Source organism: Somniosus microcephalus, chromosome 16 (genome assembly GCF_052327205.1).
Source record: "Somniosus microcephalus isolate GS21.2 chromosome 16, FLI_Smic_1.0, whole genome shotgun sequence".
NCBI lineage: Eukaryota > Metazoa > Chordata > Chondrichthyes > Squaliformes > Somniosidae > Somniosus > Somniosus microcephalus.
Genome location: NC_141002.1, coordinates 34,221,001 through 34,238,111, shown reverse-complemented (window position 1 = coordinate 34,238,111; position 17,111 = coordinate 34,221,001). Strand labels below are relative to the sequence as shown.

Genomic DNA, 17,111 nt, shown 5'->3' with positions numbered 1-17,111 from the left:
TTTGTTTCTTTTCTGTTTTCACTTATTTGTTCTGGAAGCTTTGTGCCAGGTGTTCTGCCACTGCCATTGTTTTGTTATGTCCACAAAGTTGGGACAATAGGTTTTCCAATGGGGACTCCCCTTTACTTATGCTTTTGGAAGGAAATAGAGAAGGAACAACGGAGAGATGCCAAGCAGGTCAGGCTGCACCAGAGGCAGATTGTGCTTACTTGCTGATACCCTCTCATCCACATTTATCTGCCAGTGATCTGATGGCTATACAGAATTTGGGTCAGCAGACAGCCGCCTGCTGAGATGTGCCATCTGCTGCCATTTACCATCTGTCGCAAGGATAGCAGCAGTTAAAATGGCATTGCCAGTGACAGCAATGGTCCTCTGCCACCTACCAGGCACTGCTGTCCTATGAGGAGGATATCCAAGACAGACTCCCTTCCTTGCTAACAGCTTATGTTGCCTCACCTCCACTTTTCCATTCTTCAGAGGGTGGGAAGAGGTTTGGAGCATTACACTCCAGCACTTGGCCACAGACTTATTTTCCTGAATCCACATTTACTGTGCCAGGCATTTTTTGTACTCCAAACACCCTGTGCAATGATTAAATCTATTAGCAGCCCTTGTAATTTATTCCATGTGTGACCACTTGCCTTAAATTTGCCCATCAACCTTTTAAGGCGCTATATATAGGAACATAGGAATCGCTAGATGAAAAAAAGACCACGGTCCATCCAGTTCACCTTCTACCATCCTGGTGGTCACATGTTACAATGATAACGGAGTGTTGACTAATCAGAGCAATTGATCTCTATCAATTAGTCTACAACAGACCCAGACATGACCACTAACTTCCCATCCTGTCGCACCAGTATGAGCTTGGAGCTCACCCACACTGTGTAAATTAAACTGACTCTGCAAAATTGTAAACGATTAGGACAGTGGTGGTCAGGTGGGTATTAGTATTGCAGCATCCGACTCAAAATTGATCAGGGGCTCAAGAACAAAATCTATTCTCATACGTGCTGAGATTCAGCAATTATTTCAATCTAACTTTCTAGCAAAAATAGTTTCCAGGAGACTATTATGGGATAAATGAATCAATATGAGATATTTGGGTATATTTTACGAATTAGTCCTCCCAGACTAAGCTTTGTGCAATGGGAATGGATATCTGTGGTTGGGTGTGGCAGTCAACAAGCCTAGTGCGATCTTCCACCCATTAACATGATTTGATAGAAAATCATGCAGGACGCACTGACCTTTGCATCAAATTCCTGATGTATGCTCCTGTCACACAAAGCTCACACCAGGATTTGTAAATTCTACCCATTTATTTAAATGATAGGTCATTGTACCTATGAACTTGTAGACATTTGTACATGAAATATGTACAGAATTCAGTCTGTTTTCATGAAGTTTTGATTCCTACCGCGAGAAAATCTTTTATCACAGCATAAAGTAAGATGCTTGGTTATTCCTAATGTAGTACTAATAGTAGCTTAGTAATAAAAGAGATGCTGGGAGCAGAACCAGAAGAATAGTGTGTTATTTTTAAAATCATTTTTACAATACACCAAAGTGATGTGATTCTTGAGTGTGATTTCCCACTGTGTCATGCGCTTGTAAACAAATCTGAAACAAACTGATAACACTATGCCAAGAAGATGGGGCCTCTTTAACACCTTCCATATCTACGCTTCATCACCAAAGTGCATCAGGCTGATAAAATAGGGTGCATTGAAGCACATATTCATTGTTGAAAATATCTCTATTTTACAGATTGGCCCAGAGAACAATATGGATTATGACAATGTCATACGTGGTGTGGATATGGTTAGCCGATACGGTAAATTCTGTGAATAAATGGTCGCGGAGGGAATTATGTTAATGCATCTAGGCTGAAAGAAGTGAAAAGGCCTGCTTGTGCAAAATGAAATTCATGTTATTATTATACGGGATCATGGAACAATGTAAAAAAGGACATAAGGTTTCCGTACATGTAATGAACAAATGCTAACCAATACTTTTAAAATAAAGAAAGAAAATGTTGGAAATACACAACAAATGGATTGACATCAGTAAAAAGGTTTTGGTTAGAGACTGAAAATCCTCGGGTTGCAATCCCAGCAGGTACTTTGGGATCGTGCCTGACAGTGGCCTCCAGCCCTGACCCCACTGGAGTTTGCGGGGCTAATGGAAGGCTAACTCTTTAGCATGGGGTAGGTAGGTGCAAGCACTACAATGGGTGGAACTCTGCCACCCACCTGAACCATGTGGCTGGAAACTCCAGTGCCCCCTGGCATTGGGGGGGGGGGGGGAGAAGAGGGGGAAGCCCAGGCCCAGGCCCACCCCTCCAATCCCAGCCACCTGTGTAAGGAAACTGATTAGTAAAAAAAAACTTTGAAAAACAACCTTCCTTTTCTTCAGGGATCCAGGCCTGGACCTTTCCCTGGCCTGAACCCCATTGATTGGGGTCCACAACCTCCCTTTTACACCAGGTCGGCGCTAAGTTTTTTTTGTTGGTTGATATTTTGCTGCTGGGATAAGTGAGCCATAGTTTCCAAGCATTGCAGGGAGCCCGCTCACAGACATGCATCCCCTGGAATCCAAAATAAACAATACAAAAACACCTTGGGGATCTTTAACTCGCATGCCATCCAAGCCAGTTTTACACATGTAAATGTAGCTCAGCAAATCATTTTCTTATCCTTTCAGTTCCACGTCTTATTGCTGGAGAGCTGTACCACAAATTAAAAGACCGCGTCCTTGAAGCCATGCTGTGGAATAATAAACGTGAATGTTTAATGTGTGCACCTGGAATTCTTCAACCTGCTATTTTAGGGCAGCCATTAATCCAGTTTATTTTAAATGCTTTCAGTCCAATAGTGGAGAGCAGAATTTCAGGTGAGCACATTGAGTGTTTGCACCTGTTTATCCCATAATTTAAATTCAAATCCAGTGAGAGAGCGAGCCTGTGGAATAAGCAAATAAATCAACTTGTAATTTCAGAAATAGAACGTGCCCGTTGATCAATTTATAAAACTGTGGGAGTAATTTTGACTTTGTGTGATGGTGTAAAATGGTAAAATAGTAAATCGCAGCCAGTTTTAAACCTCTCCTGATTTTTTTAAAATTTCCATTGAAGTCAATTGAAGGAAAAATCGGGAGAGATGTAAAAAAAGGCTGCCGACTCGCTAATGATCCGTTTTACACTATTGCACGAAGTCGAAATTACCCCTTGTATTGCTTGATAAATACATTCCATTATATGAACATCTGCTGCTTATATAATGTAGTAGCATTAATATTGATACTTAATAGTTAAAACAGTGTTTATTCTCTTCATTACGGATTGTCAGCCAAAGCTTTTCTTCATTTTAGGAAAACGGGCTACAGTGGAGCCATTCATTTTGCTGAATCTTCTTCCAAACTCGACGGACAAATATTATAGTTATAACGGTTCCCTTACTACACCTCCCTGTACAGAAAGTGTCCAATGGATTGTGTTTAAAGAGACTGTTCCAATTTCTGAAAACCAGGTAACTTCAATTATCTTTCAAAGTTGTAGTTTTTAAACATCATAACTTAATGCATCCCATAGAAAAATTAGAGAATGCGACAGAAGTGTAATCAATTGTACATAACGAACGATGGAGAAAGGGAAGCAAATCTCCGAATCCCTAAATATATATCATTTATCGCCCTTATGATGTCTTTCAATATATAGATAAGCAGCCTTCTGTGTTATACAACTGTTCAGTGAACTGAGATTTCCCATGTAGATCTCGCCAGCTATAACTGTGGTGCTCTGCTCCCTATTCCCAATCCTCAATACCACTCAAGCCAATTCCGGAACATTGGCCGGAATTTTACCGGCGCTGAGAAGACGGGATCGGAGGCGGGTCAGCTGTGAAATTTGAAATGCTTGACAGTGGGTCAGGATCCCACTGTCAACCTGCCTCCACGCTAGCCTCCCAAGCGGCAGAGGAGGCAATTTAGATCATTAGCTGGATTGTTAAGAGGCAATTAAGTAGTATTTTAAGCTTACCTTTAGATTTTTAGGGGGCTAAATTTGGTTGATTTGGTTGGCGCAAATCAACTAGTGCCTGGGCACGGCGCCACTAATGCCTCCCGCAAAATTCAGCAGGAGGTTACCATGCAGCAATGACATCATCACCGTGCGCAGTGCCCCGGCTGTAATATTGGGTGGTGCCCCCTGACTTACCGCCGGACACTATGTCCGACGGGGTCAGGGGGGCCTATCTGCAGCCGGGGCGGCGCTAGTTAAAGGGGAGGTGGCGGGCGGCCAATTTTGTTGCTGGCCGCTTGCGAGCAGCTGCCCACCTCCAAGTGCCGGGCTCATTTTCCGGCACTCCCAATCCCTGGTGGCCCAGCTGGGCGCCGTGATGCGCTGCACCAGGCCTCTCCCCTTTAATAAGGGGAGGAAGGCCTGCAGTAACGCAGTGCGACGTTAGCCAAAGGGGGCACTACCCAATTTTTACCCCTTAGAGTTCGCCAACGGAATCCCCGCTGCTCTGGAATCATGTCAGGTAAGGAGGTCGGGTGTTGTGTCAGCATGGGATGATTTATTAACTTGACAGCTGCAAATGGTCTATAAAAGCTCCCATTTCATAGGTCTTCACTTTCCAAGGTTAGAAGCTGTTGCTTACTGCATTTGGAAGAGAGATTGAGCTTTATGTAGGTTGCAAGTGTTTGGAGCAATCTCTGTATCCAGTGTCACCTCATTGGAAAAACCTCTCTCACCATTGACAGATCGCGTCGGTCATCTCAAGTTCACCTGCCATCTATTCCATCATCATCAGTGCCCTTGAAAATATCTCACAATTGTAGTGTATGTACCTTTTAAGAGGAACTATATTTTTGAAGCCCCTGTATACGGTAGTACCAGTAGTGACCACTCGGGTATATAAGCCTGTGTAGCGTCTTGTGTAGTTAGTTCACCTCCAGACTTTGTTCAGTAAACACTTGTTAAATCAACTCCTGCATTCCGTGTCTCCAGCGACGAGTTAGAAACGAACTTACCTGCAATTCGGCAGCACCTCAAGGGGATCAATTCCTCAGACGAAGGTCGAAGCCAGAAGCAAAAAAAAAAAACAAAACTGTGGTTTCACCAGCTAAATGGGCTGGTGGCAGGTAGTGCACTGATCCTTCCTGGGCTGCGGCGGGCTAGAGCTCGATCGGGTGGCTCTGCAACGGGGCCGGGCAGCGAGTCGGAAGCAGAAGCAAAGAGAGAGAGAGGGTGGAGCACTCAGGGCGCGGCCGGTGCTGCAAAGCAGGTCAGCGTTTGGACCGAGCAGAGGGAGGGGAAAGTCCCAGAGGGTCCGCTCCACGACGGGAACGGTTCTCCAAGTAACGGAGAAACTAGTGAAGAGATATATATTTTTAAAAAAAATAGAAATACCGCGAAAAGCTGCAGGTCGCAACGGGAACCGCGGAGAACAGCGTTGGCAGCAGCGGCAGCGGCGGGAAAGCGCGGGAGGCGCCATCTTAACTCGGCGGGGAAGAAAGAAAAGCACGGGAGGCGCCATTTTGATCCATCGGGGATGGAGGAAAAGCGCGGGAAGCGCCATTTTAGATTTTCAAGATGCCGAAGACTGGCAATATTACTGCTTTCGATAGTGATATAGAAGATTGTACCACATATGTGGAAAGAGTGGAGGTATATTGCAAGGCGAATGAAGTAGCGGATGATAAAAAGGCATCGGTACTTCTAAATCTGATGGGCGCAAGGACATACGGGCTGTTATGAAACTTGATCACCCCAGCCAAACCGATGGACAAGAATTTTAAGGAGATTGTTGATACCTTACAGGAGCACTTAAACCCAACACCGCTGCTGATAGTGGAATGATTCAAATTCTTCAGGAGGAATCAGCACAAGAATGAAAGTAACGCTGATTACCTCACCTAATTACGAAAGCTGTCAAAGCACTGCCAATTCGGCGCAGGACTGGCAGATTCTCTACGAGACAAATTCGTCTGCGGTCTCCTAAGCGAAGGAACACAGAAAAGACTACTTTCTGAGAAAGATTTGACACTGGACAAGGCTTTCAGTGTGGCTGTATCATACGAAGCAGCAGCAAGAGGAGCTGCAGAGATACAGCAAAAGCCACAGGACTTCGGCACCCATGAAACGACACAGGGTTTCGAGAGATGTTATCGCTGCGGCAGATCCACCCATGACCAGAAGGACTGCTGGTTCAAGGACAAAGCATGCAGGCAATGCGGAAAGATGGGACACATTGCACGTGTATGCAGATCTGGAAAAAAATCAGCTGACAGTAAAAAGGTCAATAAGAAAAAGTACAGAAAGGTACAAATGATGACAGACAGTAGCTCCGAAGACCAGAAGAGCGATAGCGACTCCGGAAACAAGACACTAAGCTGTCTCAAATTACATAATGTAATTGCCAAAGAAGATTACCAGACCATTTGGGTTACCCTCATGATAGCGGGGTCCCCAGTCAAAATGGAGCTAGATACAGGATCAGCTCTGACCGTCATGAGTCGACGGGATTACGAGCGGCTATTTCCGCATATACCTTTGAAAGACACATCCATTATCTTGAAGACATATACGGGGCAGAAAGTATACCCCAGAGGGAAAATAAGGGTGCCTGTTGTATACAACGGCAAGGAAATACAGAAGTTGTATTTATACGTTCTGCAAGATGGTGGTCCACCGTTGTTGGGACGTGAATGGATCAGAAAAATATGTTTAGACTGGCACTCCATTCAGGCACTGACGGTGACCAGTAAGAAAAAAAATGATGATGACGTCATACCTGGATGATTAAAAGAAATCTTGGCTAACGCCAAAGTAGTGTTTCAACAGGAACTAGGAACCCTGAAAGGCGCCACCGCCTCAATAAAAGTGGAAGATGCGGCAATTCCCAAGTTTTTTAAGGCAAGGCCGGTGCCATACGCAATTCGTCCAGCCGTCGAGGCAGAGCTGGAGAATTTGGAAAAAGCAGGCGTGTTACCCAAGGTAGATTGGAGCGAGTGGGCAACACCCATCGTCCCGGTCATGAAGAAAACATTAAATAATGATAAATCTGAAGAACAGAGAAAAATTCGCATCTGTGGGGACTTCAAGGTGACTGTAAACCCGGTTCTTCACATGGTACAGTATCCTCTTCCGAGGATAGAAGATATTTTCGCCTCACTATCCGGAGGGAAACGTTTCACCAAAATTGACTTAGCACAGACATATCTACAGATGGAGGTTGAGGAGGCCTCTAAAAAGTATCTCACGATAAACACACACAAAGGCCTCTACCAGTACAATCGACTGGTTTTCGGAGTGGCATCAGCTCCGGCTATCTGGCAAAGAGCTATGGAGCAAGTCCTGCAAGGGATTCCGGGGACTCAATGCTACCTAGATGACATCCTTGTAACAGGAGAAAACGACAACGAGCACCTTGCCAACTTGGAGCAGGTGCTCACGAGGCTGAGAGAACGGGGCCTACGAGCAAATCGCCCCAAGTGCGAATTTTTCCAGAAACAAATATCATATTGTGGCCATGTCATTAACGAAGAAGGATTGCATAAGTCACCTGAAAAAATTGAAGCGGTCGTAAAGGCCCCAGCGCCTGAAAATGTCTCACAATTAAGGTCGTTCCTGGGATTAATAAATTACTATCATAAATTTTTACCAAACTTGTTGACGGTTCTGCACCCTCTTAACGCACTGCTACAAACGGGAGTAGTTTGGAAATGGAGCGAAGAATGTAAACGTGCCTTCCATAAATGCAAAGGCTTGATCACGTCCAGGGAAGTGTTGGCTCATTACAACCCATCACTGCCAATCAGACTGGCGTGCGATGCATCCCCTTACGGCGTGGGAGCGGTATTATCGCATAGATTCCCTGATGGCTCGGAGCGGCCGATAGCTTTTGCGTCACGCTCATTGAACTCAGCTGAGCGTAACTATGCCCAGATCGACAGGGAGGCACTCAGCCTGGTGTGGGGGGTGAAGAAATTCAACCATTACCTACACGGACAAAAATTTACCTTGTTGACTGACCATCAACCCCTCGTCTCCATATTCAACCCTAAAAAGGGTGTTCCCATTATGACAGCGCAAAGGCTACAGAGGTGGTCCCTTTTCCTAGGGGCACACCAATATGACATAGAATACAAAGGAACAAAACAGCATGGAAATGCTGACGGGTTATCGCGCCTACCGTTGCCAACGGTAGAAGAGGCGCCTACAGTGGACCCAGTGGAGATGTTCCACTCGACCATAGTGGAATGTCTACCGGTGACAAATTCTACCATTGAAAAGGAAACGAGAAATGACCCGACTCTCTCATGAGTCTACGATTTAACGGTGAAGGGATGGCCAGCACATGGTGAACCACTGTTGCCAGCATTCTCGCAAAGAGGAGAACAGCTGTCAGTGTGCCGAGGAACCTTGATGTGTGGATCCAGAGTGGTGATTCCACTCAAATTCAAGGATAAAGTGCTAAAGGAGCTTCACGAGGGGCATCTGGGTGGAGTGAAAATGAAGAACTTAGCCAGAGCATTTGTGTGGTGGCCAGGTATCGATGGAGACATCGAAGAAATGACCAAGAGCTGTCTAGGATGCCAGAAGGTCCAAAACGCCCCACCACAAGCCCCTCTACATCCATGGGAGTGGCCCTCATCTCCATGGCAAAGGGTACATATCGACTTTGCTGGTCCATTTATGGACTCAATGTTTTTAATCGCGGTGGATGCACACTCCAAGTGGCCGGAGGTAATAAAGATGTCCTCCACCACCACGGAAAAAACCATCACAGTATTAAGGACCATATTCGCCAGGAATGGGCTGCCTGAACAGATCTGTTGTGATAATGGACTGCAATTTGTATCCGAAGAATTCAGGAAGTTCTTAAAAAACAATGGGGTTAAGCACTACACGTCCGCCCCATACCATCCCGCCACCAATGGATTAGCTGAAAGGTTTGTCCAGACTTTCAAGAAGGCCATAAAGGCCATGGGTAATGAAGACATAAATCTACAACATAAGGTAGATAACTTCTTGTTTGCGTACAGGAATGCAACACGTGGTTACAAACCAAACCCCCGCCATGATGTTTTTCAATAGAAGACTAAGATGCCGGCTGGATTTGGTCAAGCCAAACGTCAGAAGGGACGTAGAGAACCGGCAATTTCAAAGCATGAATGAAAGGCCAACTAGAACCTTCCAGATAGGTCAACCAGTTTTGGCCCGGGACTACCGTACCGAGAAATGGCAGCCTGGAACTATTTGCACACGACTAGGACCGCTGATGTATACCGTGGACATTGGAGAAAGCATAATAAGGCACCATGCTGACCAGATCATAGAGTCATCCGAAAAAGGACAACCTACACCACAACTCTATATGCCTAGTGATGAAGCAGAGATACCCATAGTATCTACCTCCGATCCGGTGATACTGGAACCAGATGAACCCGACACTGGCATGGAAGCCGAATCGACCTTGCCAAAAGAACCTACTACACCACCGAAACCTACTACACCACCGAGGCGTTATCCGGACCGAGTCAGGAAGCCTCCAGAGAGACTGGATTTGTAATTGATTAACTTCAGCAAATGTGTAGATTATTGTTCTTGTAAAAATGTTATTTAATGATTACTTAAAATGTTATGTACTATTTATCTAAAAGGGGAGGAATTGTAGTGTATGTGCCTTTAAGAGGAACTATGTTTTTGAAGCCCCTGTATACTGTAGTACCAGTAGTGACCACTCGGGTATATAAGCCTTTGTAGCGTCTTGTGTAGTTAGTTCACCTCCAGACTTTGTTCAGTAAACACTTGTTAAATCAACTCCTGCATTCCGTGTCTCCATTAACACACGGATCTAACAACCTTGGTTCTCAGAATCTCACCACGATCAGCCCCAACACCAGCAGCACCAACTTTCTCCGCAATCAACTGATGCTGCACGGGACACAGAGCATCAGCACCAGACCACATTGCTGCCCGGGAAGCCAGGGATGGCCTCACAATGGCCACATTTACTTCACTTGATGCTGTACACCCTAGCTGCCACATGATGTGCCAGGTTGGCATCACCACACACCAACACCATAAAGCATCCCTACAATGCCCAAGCCATTCCTTTCACACTTTTCAGCTTTGCAGGGGGGGGGGGGTAACGTTATGTCTCACCATTCACTGCAACTCACTAAGCCACTTCCAAAGGTGCACACAAATGTGTCCAAGAACGCAAACTGTTGAAAATAAAGATTTCAATGTTTGACACCACATTATCAAAAACTTCACATGAACATTGGCTAAAACACACAAGTGCCTACCCTTGTGTGTTGTTAGTTGGTATGTTTGCACTAGGATGAGGGGGAGTGTGAGCGGTGGCTAGTGAGATGGGGAAGTGTAGATAGAGAGGGATGGGTGGAGGTGCAAGGTAAGTTGGTGTGAGTAAGGATGTTCAGGAGTAGGGTAGGGAAGGCAGAGGGATGGGGATGTGATGAGTGGCACAGCAGGATGAGGTTGAGTGTGGCTTTGCAGTAACGTTTTGTGATCTACTGAGATAATTGAAAGGCTTGCGCCACTGCAGCCTGGTCCTCCTGATGACATCCGTGCTTGTGCCCTCCTGTGCAATGTGCAACCAGGCTGCGTTGGTCTCCTGGGAGGTCTCTTCCACCCATTGGAAGGGAAGAGAACCTCCCTGTGTGCTGTGACTCCCTCCATAAGCATATGGAGTCATGGGAGAGCCTGGGTGCAGCCCTCGTCAATGTTTGCAGCATCTCAATGCAGTAGAACACTAACGGCGCAACTGTCAAAGTAAATTTGGACATGGTCCCTTTAAGGAAATCGGCTGATGACGTGTCATCAACTGGCGTCATCAGACACACTTCCTTTTAATTAGTCGGGAACCTCGCTGAGTGGGCTTAACAAGCCCAACCATCGTAAAATCACTTCAGCAGAGCAGGATGGAACATGCAGCGGGCTGGGCCCCCGACACCGACCCCGGTCTCGGTAGGTGAAATCACAGCCATTGTGAGGGACAGTGCTGCTGTGGCAGAATAATTGATGAATCAGCAGGCAGAGAGTGTCCAGCAGCTGAAGTGTTTAAATTATTACAATCTGAACATCATTCGTGATCCTATGAGGAAATTCAAATACTTTCAATACTTATGTATTGAGGTTATAATTATCAGAATAAATACTTGCTGTGTCTCATTTGACTCTTCCCATTGGATTCCTGTATTTAAGAAAATCCTTGTCTGTGGTGTCCTTGAATAGAAGGAGGAACAGTGGACATCCTGGGTGAATATTTCCAAAGCGGGACGCATTTTACTTCCTTTGGAGATTTCCGCATTTATTTCTTCCATCCAATCCTGTGGCATTGCCCTCACAATCTTCTCATACATGATCCCTATTGCTTTTTCCTCTACCTGCTGATCCTCCTCACTATCGCTTCTGGCAACCAACCTGGAATTACCTCGTATAATACATCTTTCACACATATAATACCAGCTTTTATAAAAGCTTGATTAAATAATACCTCTCCTTCGATGTTGACCCACCTGTTCAAAAATAAGGGCTGTCCTAAATAAGGGCTGTTCTAAAAATTCCTAAATACCCTTGGGCATATAAACTGCACACTTTTTAAAAAATTGGGCCCAAGTCTCTACAACCCCCTTACAAAACCTAGGGAGAGGTTTAATCGATTACAAAAAAACATTATTGTATTGTGGCGTACCGATCACAGAAAGGACACAATCCGCTTTCCGGTCCGTAGACTATAAATCAGGCGTCATGCCTTTAAGAAGAATCACACCTTTAAGAAACTCGATCTGCAACATAGTTAAGCCCAGAGCGGGGGAGGAGCAGTCGAAGCTGTGCACTGATGAAAGGCAGTCGTACTTTGTGTAGTCTCTGACTCCATTTTGTGTTCAGCGTGCAGCCTCAACAATTAAACCTTTTCTGTTGAACCTCTCCGAGTTCAGTATATTTTGCTAGGAGTATGTAGACTCCTACATTAGGCGGTCTGCCCCGCGGTGGGGGTTGGCCCACTTGAACGGGTTCGTCGGGCTCTAGGTGCGCCAGCTTGAGCCCGACTACCTCCTCGCCTCCCTGGGCAGCTCCACAATCACGAAAGTCTGGACAACACTACAAAACCCTCCGGAGGAAGGCAAGTACGCACATCTCAAGGCCGCGCTCTTTAAAAAAATTCACAGCCTCCCAATTCTTGCGCAACTGCCACCTCCTCGACCTCCCGGGCCTCGGTGACTCCACGCCGTCAGACTTGCTCTCACACATGCTTGCTCTGACTGACGAGAAACCGCCCGGCTCCCTCTTCCGCACGCTCTTTATCCGCCAACTAGCTCCCAGCATCCGCCCGGCGATCGTGGCGTCCAGCCTCACAGACCTCGAGGCCCTGGCCGACGAAGCCGATAAGCTCCTGTCCGCCAGCTCCAACCACGCCGTCACCCCCGACCTGGCCTCCGCAGCGTCGGCGCGCGCTCCACCCTCTATCGCGCGGCCACACAGCTCGGCCACGAGGCCCCCCAGGCCCCCACGTCCCCCAAACCCTCAGACCCAGGGCTACTGCTACTTCCATACCCGGTTCGGCACACGGGCACGCCGCTGCAGCCATCCCTGCACATTTCCAACCGCCCCCACACCGGCCTGCACGATGGCCGTGGGGCAAGCAGGCGCGCTGCTGTACGTTACGGACAGCGCCTCTGGACGCCGTTTCCTATGCGACACGAGCGCGCAGTGCAGCATCATCCCCGCGTCCGCCCTTGAGATCCAGCGAGGCGGCCGCGGCCCTGCGCTGGCTGCCGCCAACGGCACCGACATCCGGATGTACGGCACCCGCACCGTCACCATCGACCTCGCAGGCTGCCGCTACCACTGGGAGTTTAGCACCGCCAAGGAGCTCTCCCCGCTCCTCGGTGTGGATTTCCTGTGCACCCACGGCCTGTTGGTCGATATGCCTCGGCGCCGCCTCGTGGACATGAACACCATGTCACCTATCCCGGGCGCCATGGCCCCCCCCCCCCAACCCGCCGAAATGGCGTGGCAGTGCCGCGCCCGCTCAACGGACGACTACTCAGCACTCCTGGCTGAGTTCCCAGCCCTCACCAACCCGACCTTCTCCGCGAAGGTTGCCAAGCATGGGGTAGAACACTTCATCCCCACCACAGGCCCACCGGTGTATGCCCACGCCCGCAGGCTGGACCCGGCCAAGCTGGAGATCGCGTGGGCCGAGTTCGCCACAATGGAACAGCTCGGCATCATCCGCCGCTCCAACAGCCCCTGGGCCTCCCCACTCCACATCGTCACCAAACCCGACGGGGGATGGCGCCCCTGCGGGGACTACCGACACCTAAACGACGCCACCACACTGGATCGGTACCCCATACTGCACATTCAAGACTTCTCGGCTAGACTGGCCGGCCGCTCAGTCTTCTCCAAAGTCGACCTGGTGCGCGGTTACCATCAGGTGCCAGTCCACCCCACGGATGTTCCCAAGACGGCCATAATCACCCCTTTTGGGCTATTCGAGTTCCTCCAAATGCCCTTCGGCCTCAAAAACGCGGCCCAGGCCTTCCAGCGGCTCATGGACTCGGTCCTCCGGGACCTGACGTTCCTCTTTGTCTACCTGGATGACATCCTGGTAGCTAGTTCCTCCAAGCAGGAACACATCGAGCACCTCCGCACCCTGTTCCAATGGCTCAGTGAGCACGGGCTCATCATCAGCCCAGCCAAGTGCCAATTCGGCCTCAGCAGGATTGAATTCCTCAGCCACCACATCACGCAGGACGGAGCCATTCCCCTGCCCGCCAAGGTGCAAGCCGTCCAGCAGTTCCCCCGGCCTACCACCATCAAAGGCCTCCAGGAGTTCTTCGGGATGATCAACTTTTACAACCGCTTCATTCCCGGAGCGGCCTCCCTCATGCCTGTTCCTGGGACTAGGGACAGGGTCACTGGCAAGGCTTGGAAGCTAAGCAGAGCCAGGCCTGGTTAGTACCTGGAGGGGTGACCATCAGGGAAGACCAGGTGCAGAAGGTCACGGGAGGAGCGGCTGGTAAGCAGGCCCGGGCGGTGGGCTGAAGATTGTCGGACAGGAGGAATGGTGGAAATGGAATGGCGGCGCGCACCGACGCAGCGGCTTTGCTTCTCCCAGTCACGGGAGCTTGCAAGATCACATTTCGTTGTTCATGTACTTGTGCAATGAAAATAAAGTTGAATTATTATTATTATTATACGAAGCCCTCCGGGGTAAGAAAGACAGAATGACGATCGAGTGGTCGGCGGACATGTTGACCGCTTTCGACTCGCCCAAAAAGGCACTCGCCAACGCCACCATGCTCGCTCACCCACAGCCCAACGCCAGGGTGGCCCTCACCACGGACGCCTCCGACCAAGCGGTCGGCGCCGTGTACGAACAGTGGGTCGACGGGGCCTGGCAATCGCTGGCCTTTTTCAGCCACCAACTGCGCCCCCCCGGAGGCCAAATACAGCGCCTTTGACCGTGAGCTCCTCACACTGTACCTGGCAGTCCGCCATTTTAGATTTCTTCTGGAGGGCCGCCCCTTCACCGCGTTTGTCGACCATAAACCCCTGACATTCGCGATGGCGAAATCTGCGGACCCGTGGTCAGCCAGGCAACAACGCCAGCTCGCCGCGGTGTCCGAATTCACCACGGACACCCGGCACGTCTCCGGTCGAGATAACGTGGTGGCCGACTGCCTATCCCGCCCCGCCGTCCACAGCGCCCACCTGGCAGTGGACTATGCTCAACTGGCAGTGGAGCAACGCACCGACCTCGATCTGCTCTCCACGCCCACAACCCTCCCAGGGCTGCGACTGACCGACGTCGCCTGCGGCCCGTCCGCCGTCACAGTCAAATGCGACACCTCCTTGGCGCAACCCCGCTCCGTAGTCCCGGCGTCCTGGCAAAAACGGGTGTTCGACATCGTCCACGGCCTCTCACACCCCGGCACCCACGCGTCCATTAGACTGGTGGTCAACCGATTTGTCTGGCGCGGCCTGCGCAAAGATGTGCGCGTCCGGTCCAGATCCTGCATAGCTTGCCAGCGTGCCAAAATCCACCAGCACGTCAAAGCCCCACTCGAGGAGTTCACTGTGCCAGAAAGAAGGTTCGACCACGTCCACATCGACCTCGTCGGCCCCCTGCCGCCATCACAAGGTCACACGCACCTGCTGACAATCGTGGACCGTACCACCCGCTGGCCCGAGGCCATTCCACTGACGTCCACCACCACCGCCGACATCGCGAGGGCGTTCATCGGTACCTGGGTCGCTCGGTTCGGCGTCCCCTCCGACATGACGTCGGATAGAGGCCCGCAGTTCACCTCTGATATGTGGGCCGCCATCGCCCGAAACCTCGGGGTGGCCGTTCACCGCACCATGGCTTACCACCCCCAAGCCAACGGACTGTGCGAGCGATTCCACAGGTCCATGAAGTCGTCCCTCCACGCCAGCCTCAGGGACGAGGCTTGGATCGACCACCTCCCATGGGTGCTACTCGGCCTACGCTGCGCGGTCAAGGAAGACCTGCAAGCCTCAGCGGCGGAACTCGTGTACGGCCAGCCGCTGCCCGTACCCGGAGAGTTCCTGCCCACCGCCATGACCCCCCTGGTCAGCTGACCAGCAACGCCGCGCTTTCGCCAACCGAGCACAAAAGTTTGCTCCGGTACCCACCGGCCGGCACGGCGAACCAGCAACCCGCGTACCACCTAGCTTGCACATGGCCAAATTTGTTTTCGTGCGCCATGACGCCCACCGAGGACCTCTACGGCCCCCATACGACGGACCCTACAAGGTACTCCAGACGGGGAACAAGTTCTTCCTCCTCGAAGTGGGCGGCTCAAGCTGGCACACCTCGAGCCCGACGAACCCGTTCAAGTGGGCCAACCCCCACCGTGGGGCAGACCGCCTAAGAGTCCGACCGCCCCGCTCCCGACACCAACCGCCAAGAGCCGTTCCGGCCGTGCCATCAAGCTGCCACGCCAGTTCGTACACTCCCTACTAGCTGTTTCTGGGGGGAGCTGTGTGGCGTATCCCCTCCGTCAACTGCTTTACAGACATCCGTAAACCTTTTGTTTATATTCTCTTCTTGACGCCGGTTAGCTGCCGCTCTCTCCCATAACGTACCGAAAAAACTTTTACCTCATATTTGAAATTGCCCCACCAAACTCTTCTTTCTTTCAAGAACAAAGGTTCGTTCTGGGCATTCTTTATTATATTTAATATCCCTTCTTTATAAGCAATTTCTTTCAGTTATTGATTGTTTAAAATCCACACCCCTGGACCGATTTTAACTCTGCTGTTCCTAATTCTAAGAGTCAAAGCTGAGTGGTCACGAAAAAATACTTTTTTGTAATAAATCTCCATCACTTCAGAACTTAACCCTTCCTGCATTAACTCAAATCTATTCGGCTCTGTTTTAAAACATCAACCACGCAACCTGCTCTGGAGAACTCCCTTTTTATGGGGTTCCGATCCCTCCATAAGTCTCTCAAATTTAAATTCGCCATCATTTTTACAATCATCCCTCTGGAGTTATCATCCTCAAAGGTAATAGAAACATAGAAGATAGGAGCAGGAGTAGGCCATTCGGCCCCTCGAACCCGCTCTGCCATTTAATGAGATCATGGCTGATCATCCAAATTCAGTACCCTGTTCCTGCTTTCGTCCCATATCCCTTTAGCCTCAAGAAATATATCCAAATACATCCAACTCCGTCTTGAATATATTAATGAATTGGCCTCAACTGCCATGTGTGGCAGAGAATTCCACAGGTTCACCACTCTCTGGGTGAAAAAATTCCTCCTCATCTCAGTCCTAAATGGCTTACCCCTTATCCTTAGACTGTGACCCCTGGTTCTGGACTCCCCCGCCATCGGGAACATCCTTCCTGCATCTAGTCTGTCTAGTCCGGTTAAAATTTTATAAGTTTCAATGAGATCCCCTCTCATTCTTCTAAACTCTAGCGAATATAAGCCTAATGAACCCAATCTCTCCTCATACGTCGTTCCTGCCATCCCAGGTATCAATCTGGTGAATCTTCGCTGCACTCTCTCCATGGCAAGAACATCCTTCCTCA

General features: G+C 49.4%; 1 protein-coding gene across 2 annotated transcripts in view; it reads left to right on the top strand.

Moving 5' to 3' along the window:
* The window catches only part of ptprz1a (protein tyrosine phosphatase receptor type Z1a), a 346,830-nt gene that overhangs the window by 202,619 nt on the left and 127,100 nt on the right, over window positions 1-17,111 (top strand). For both annotated transcript variants that reach the window (XM_086008797.1, XM_086008795.1), the window contains exons 6-7: window positions 1,774-1,840; window positions 3,376-3,533. In XM_086008797.1, the coding sequence (XP_085864923.1) occupies window positions 1,774-1,840; window positions 3,376-3,533 (225 nt within the window). The remainder of the gene's footprint in view (window positions 1-1,773; window positions 1,841-3,375; window positions 3,534-17,111) is intronic.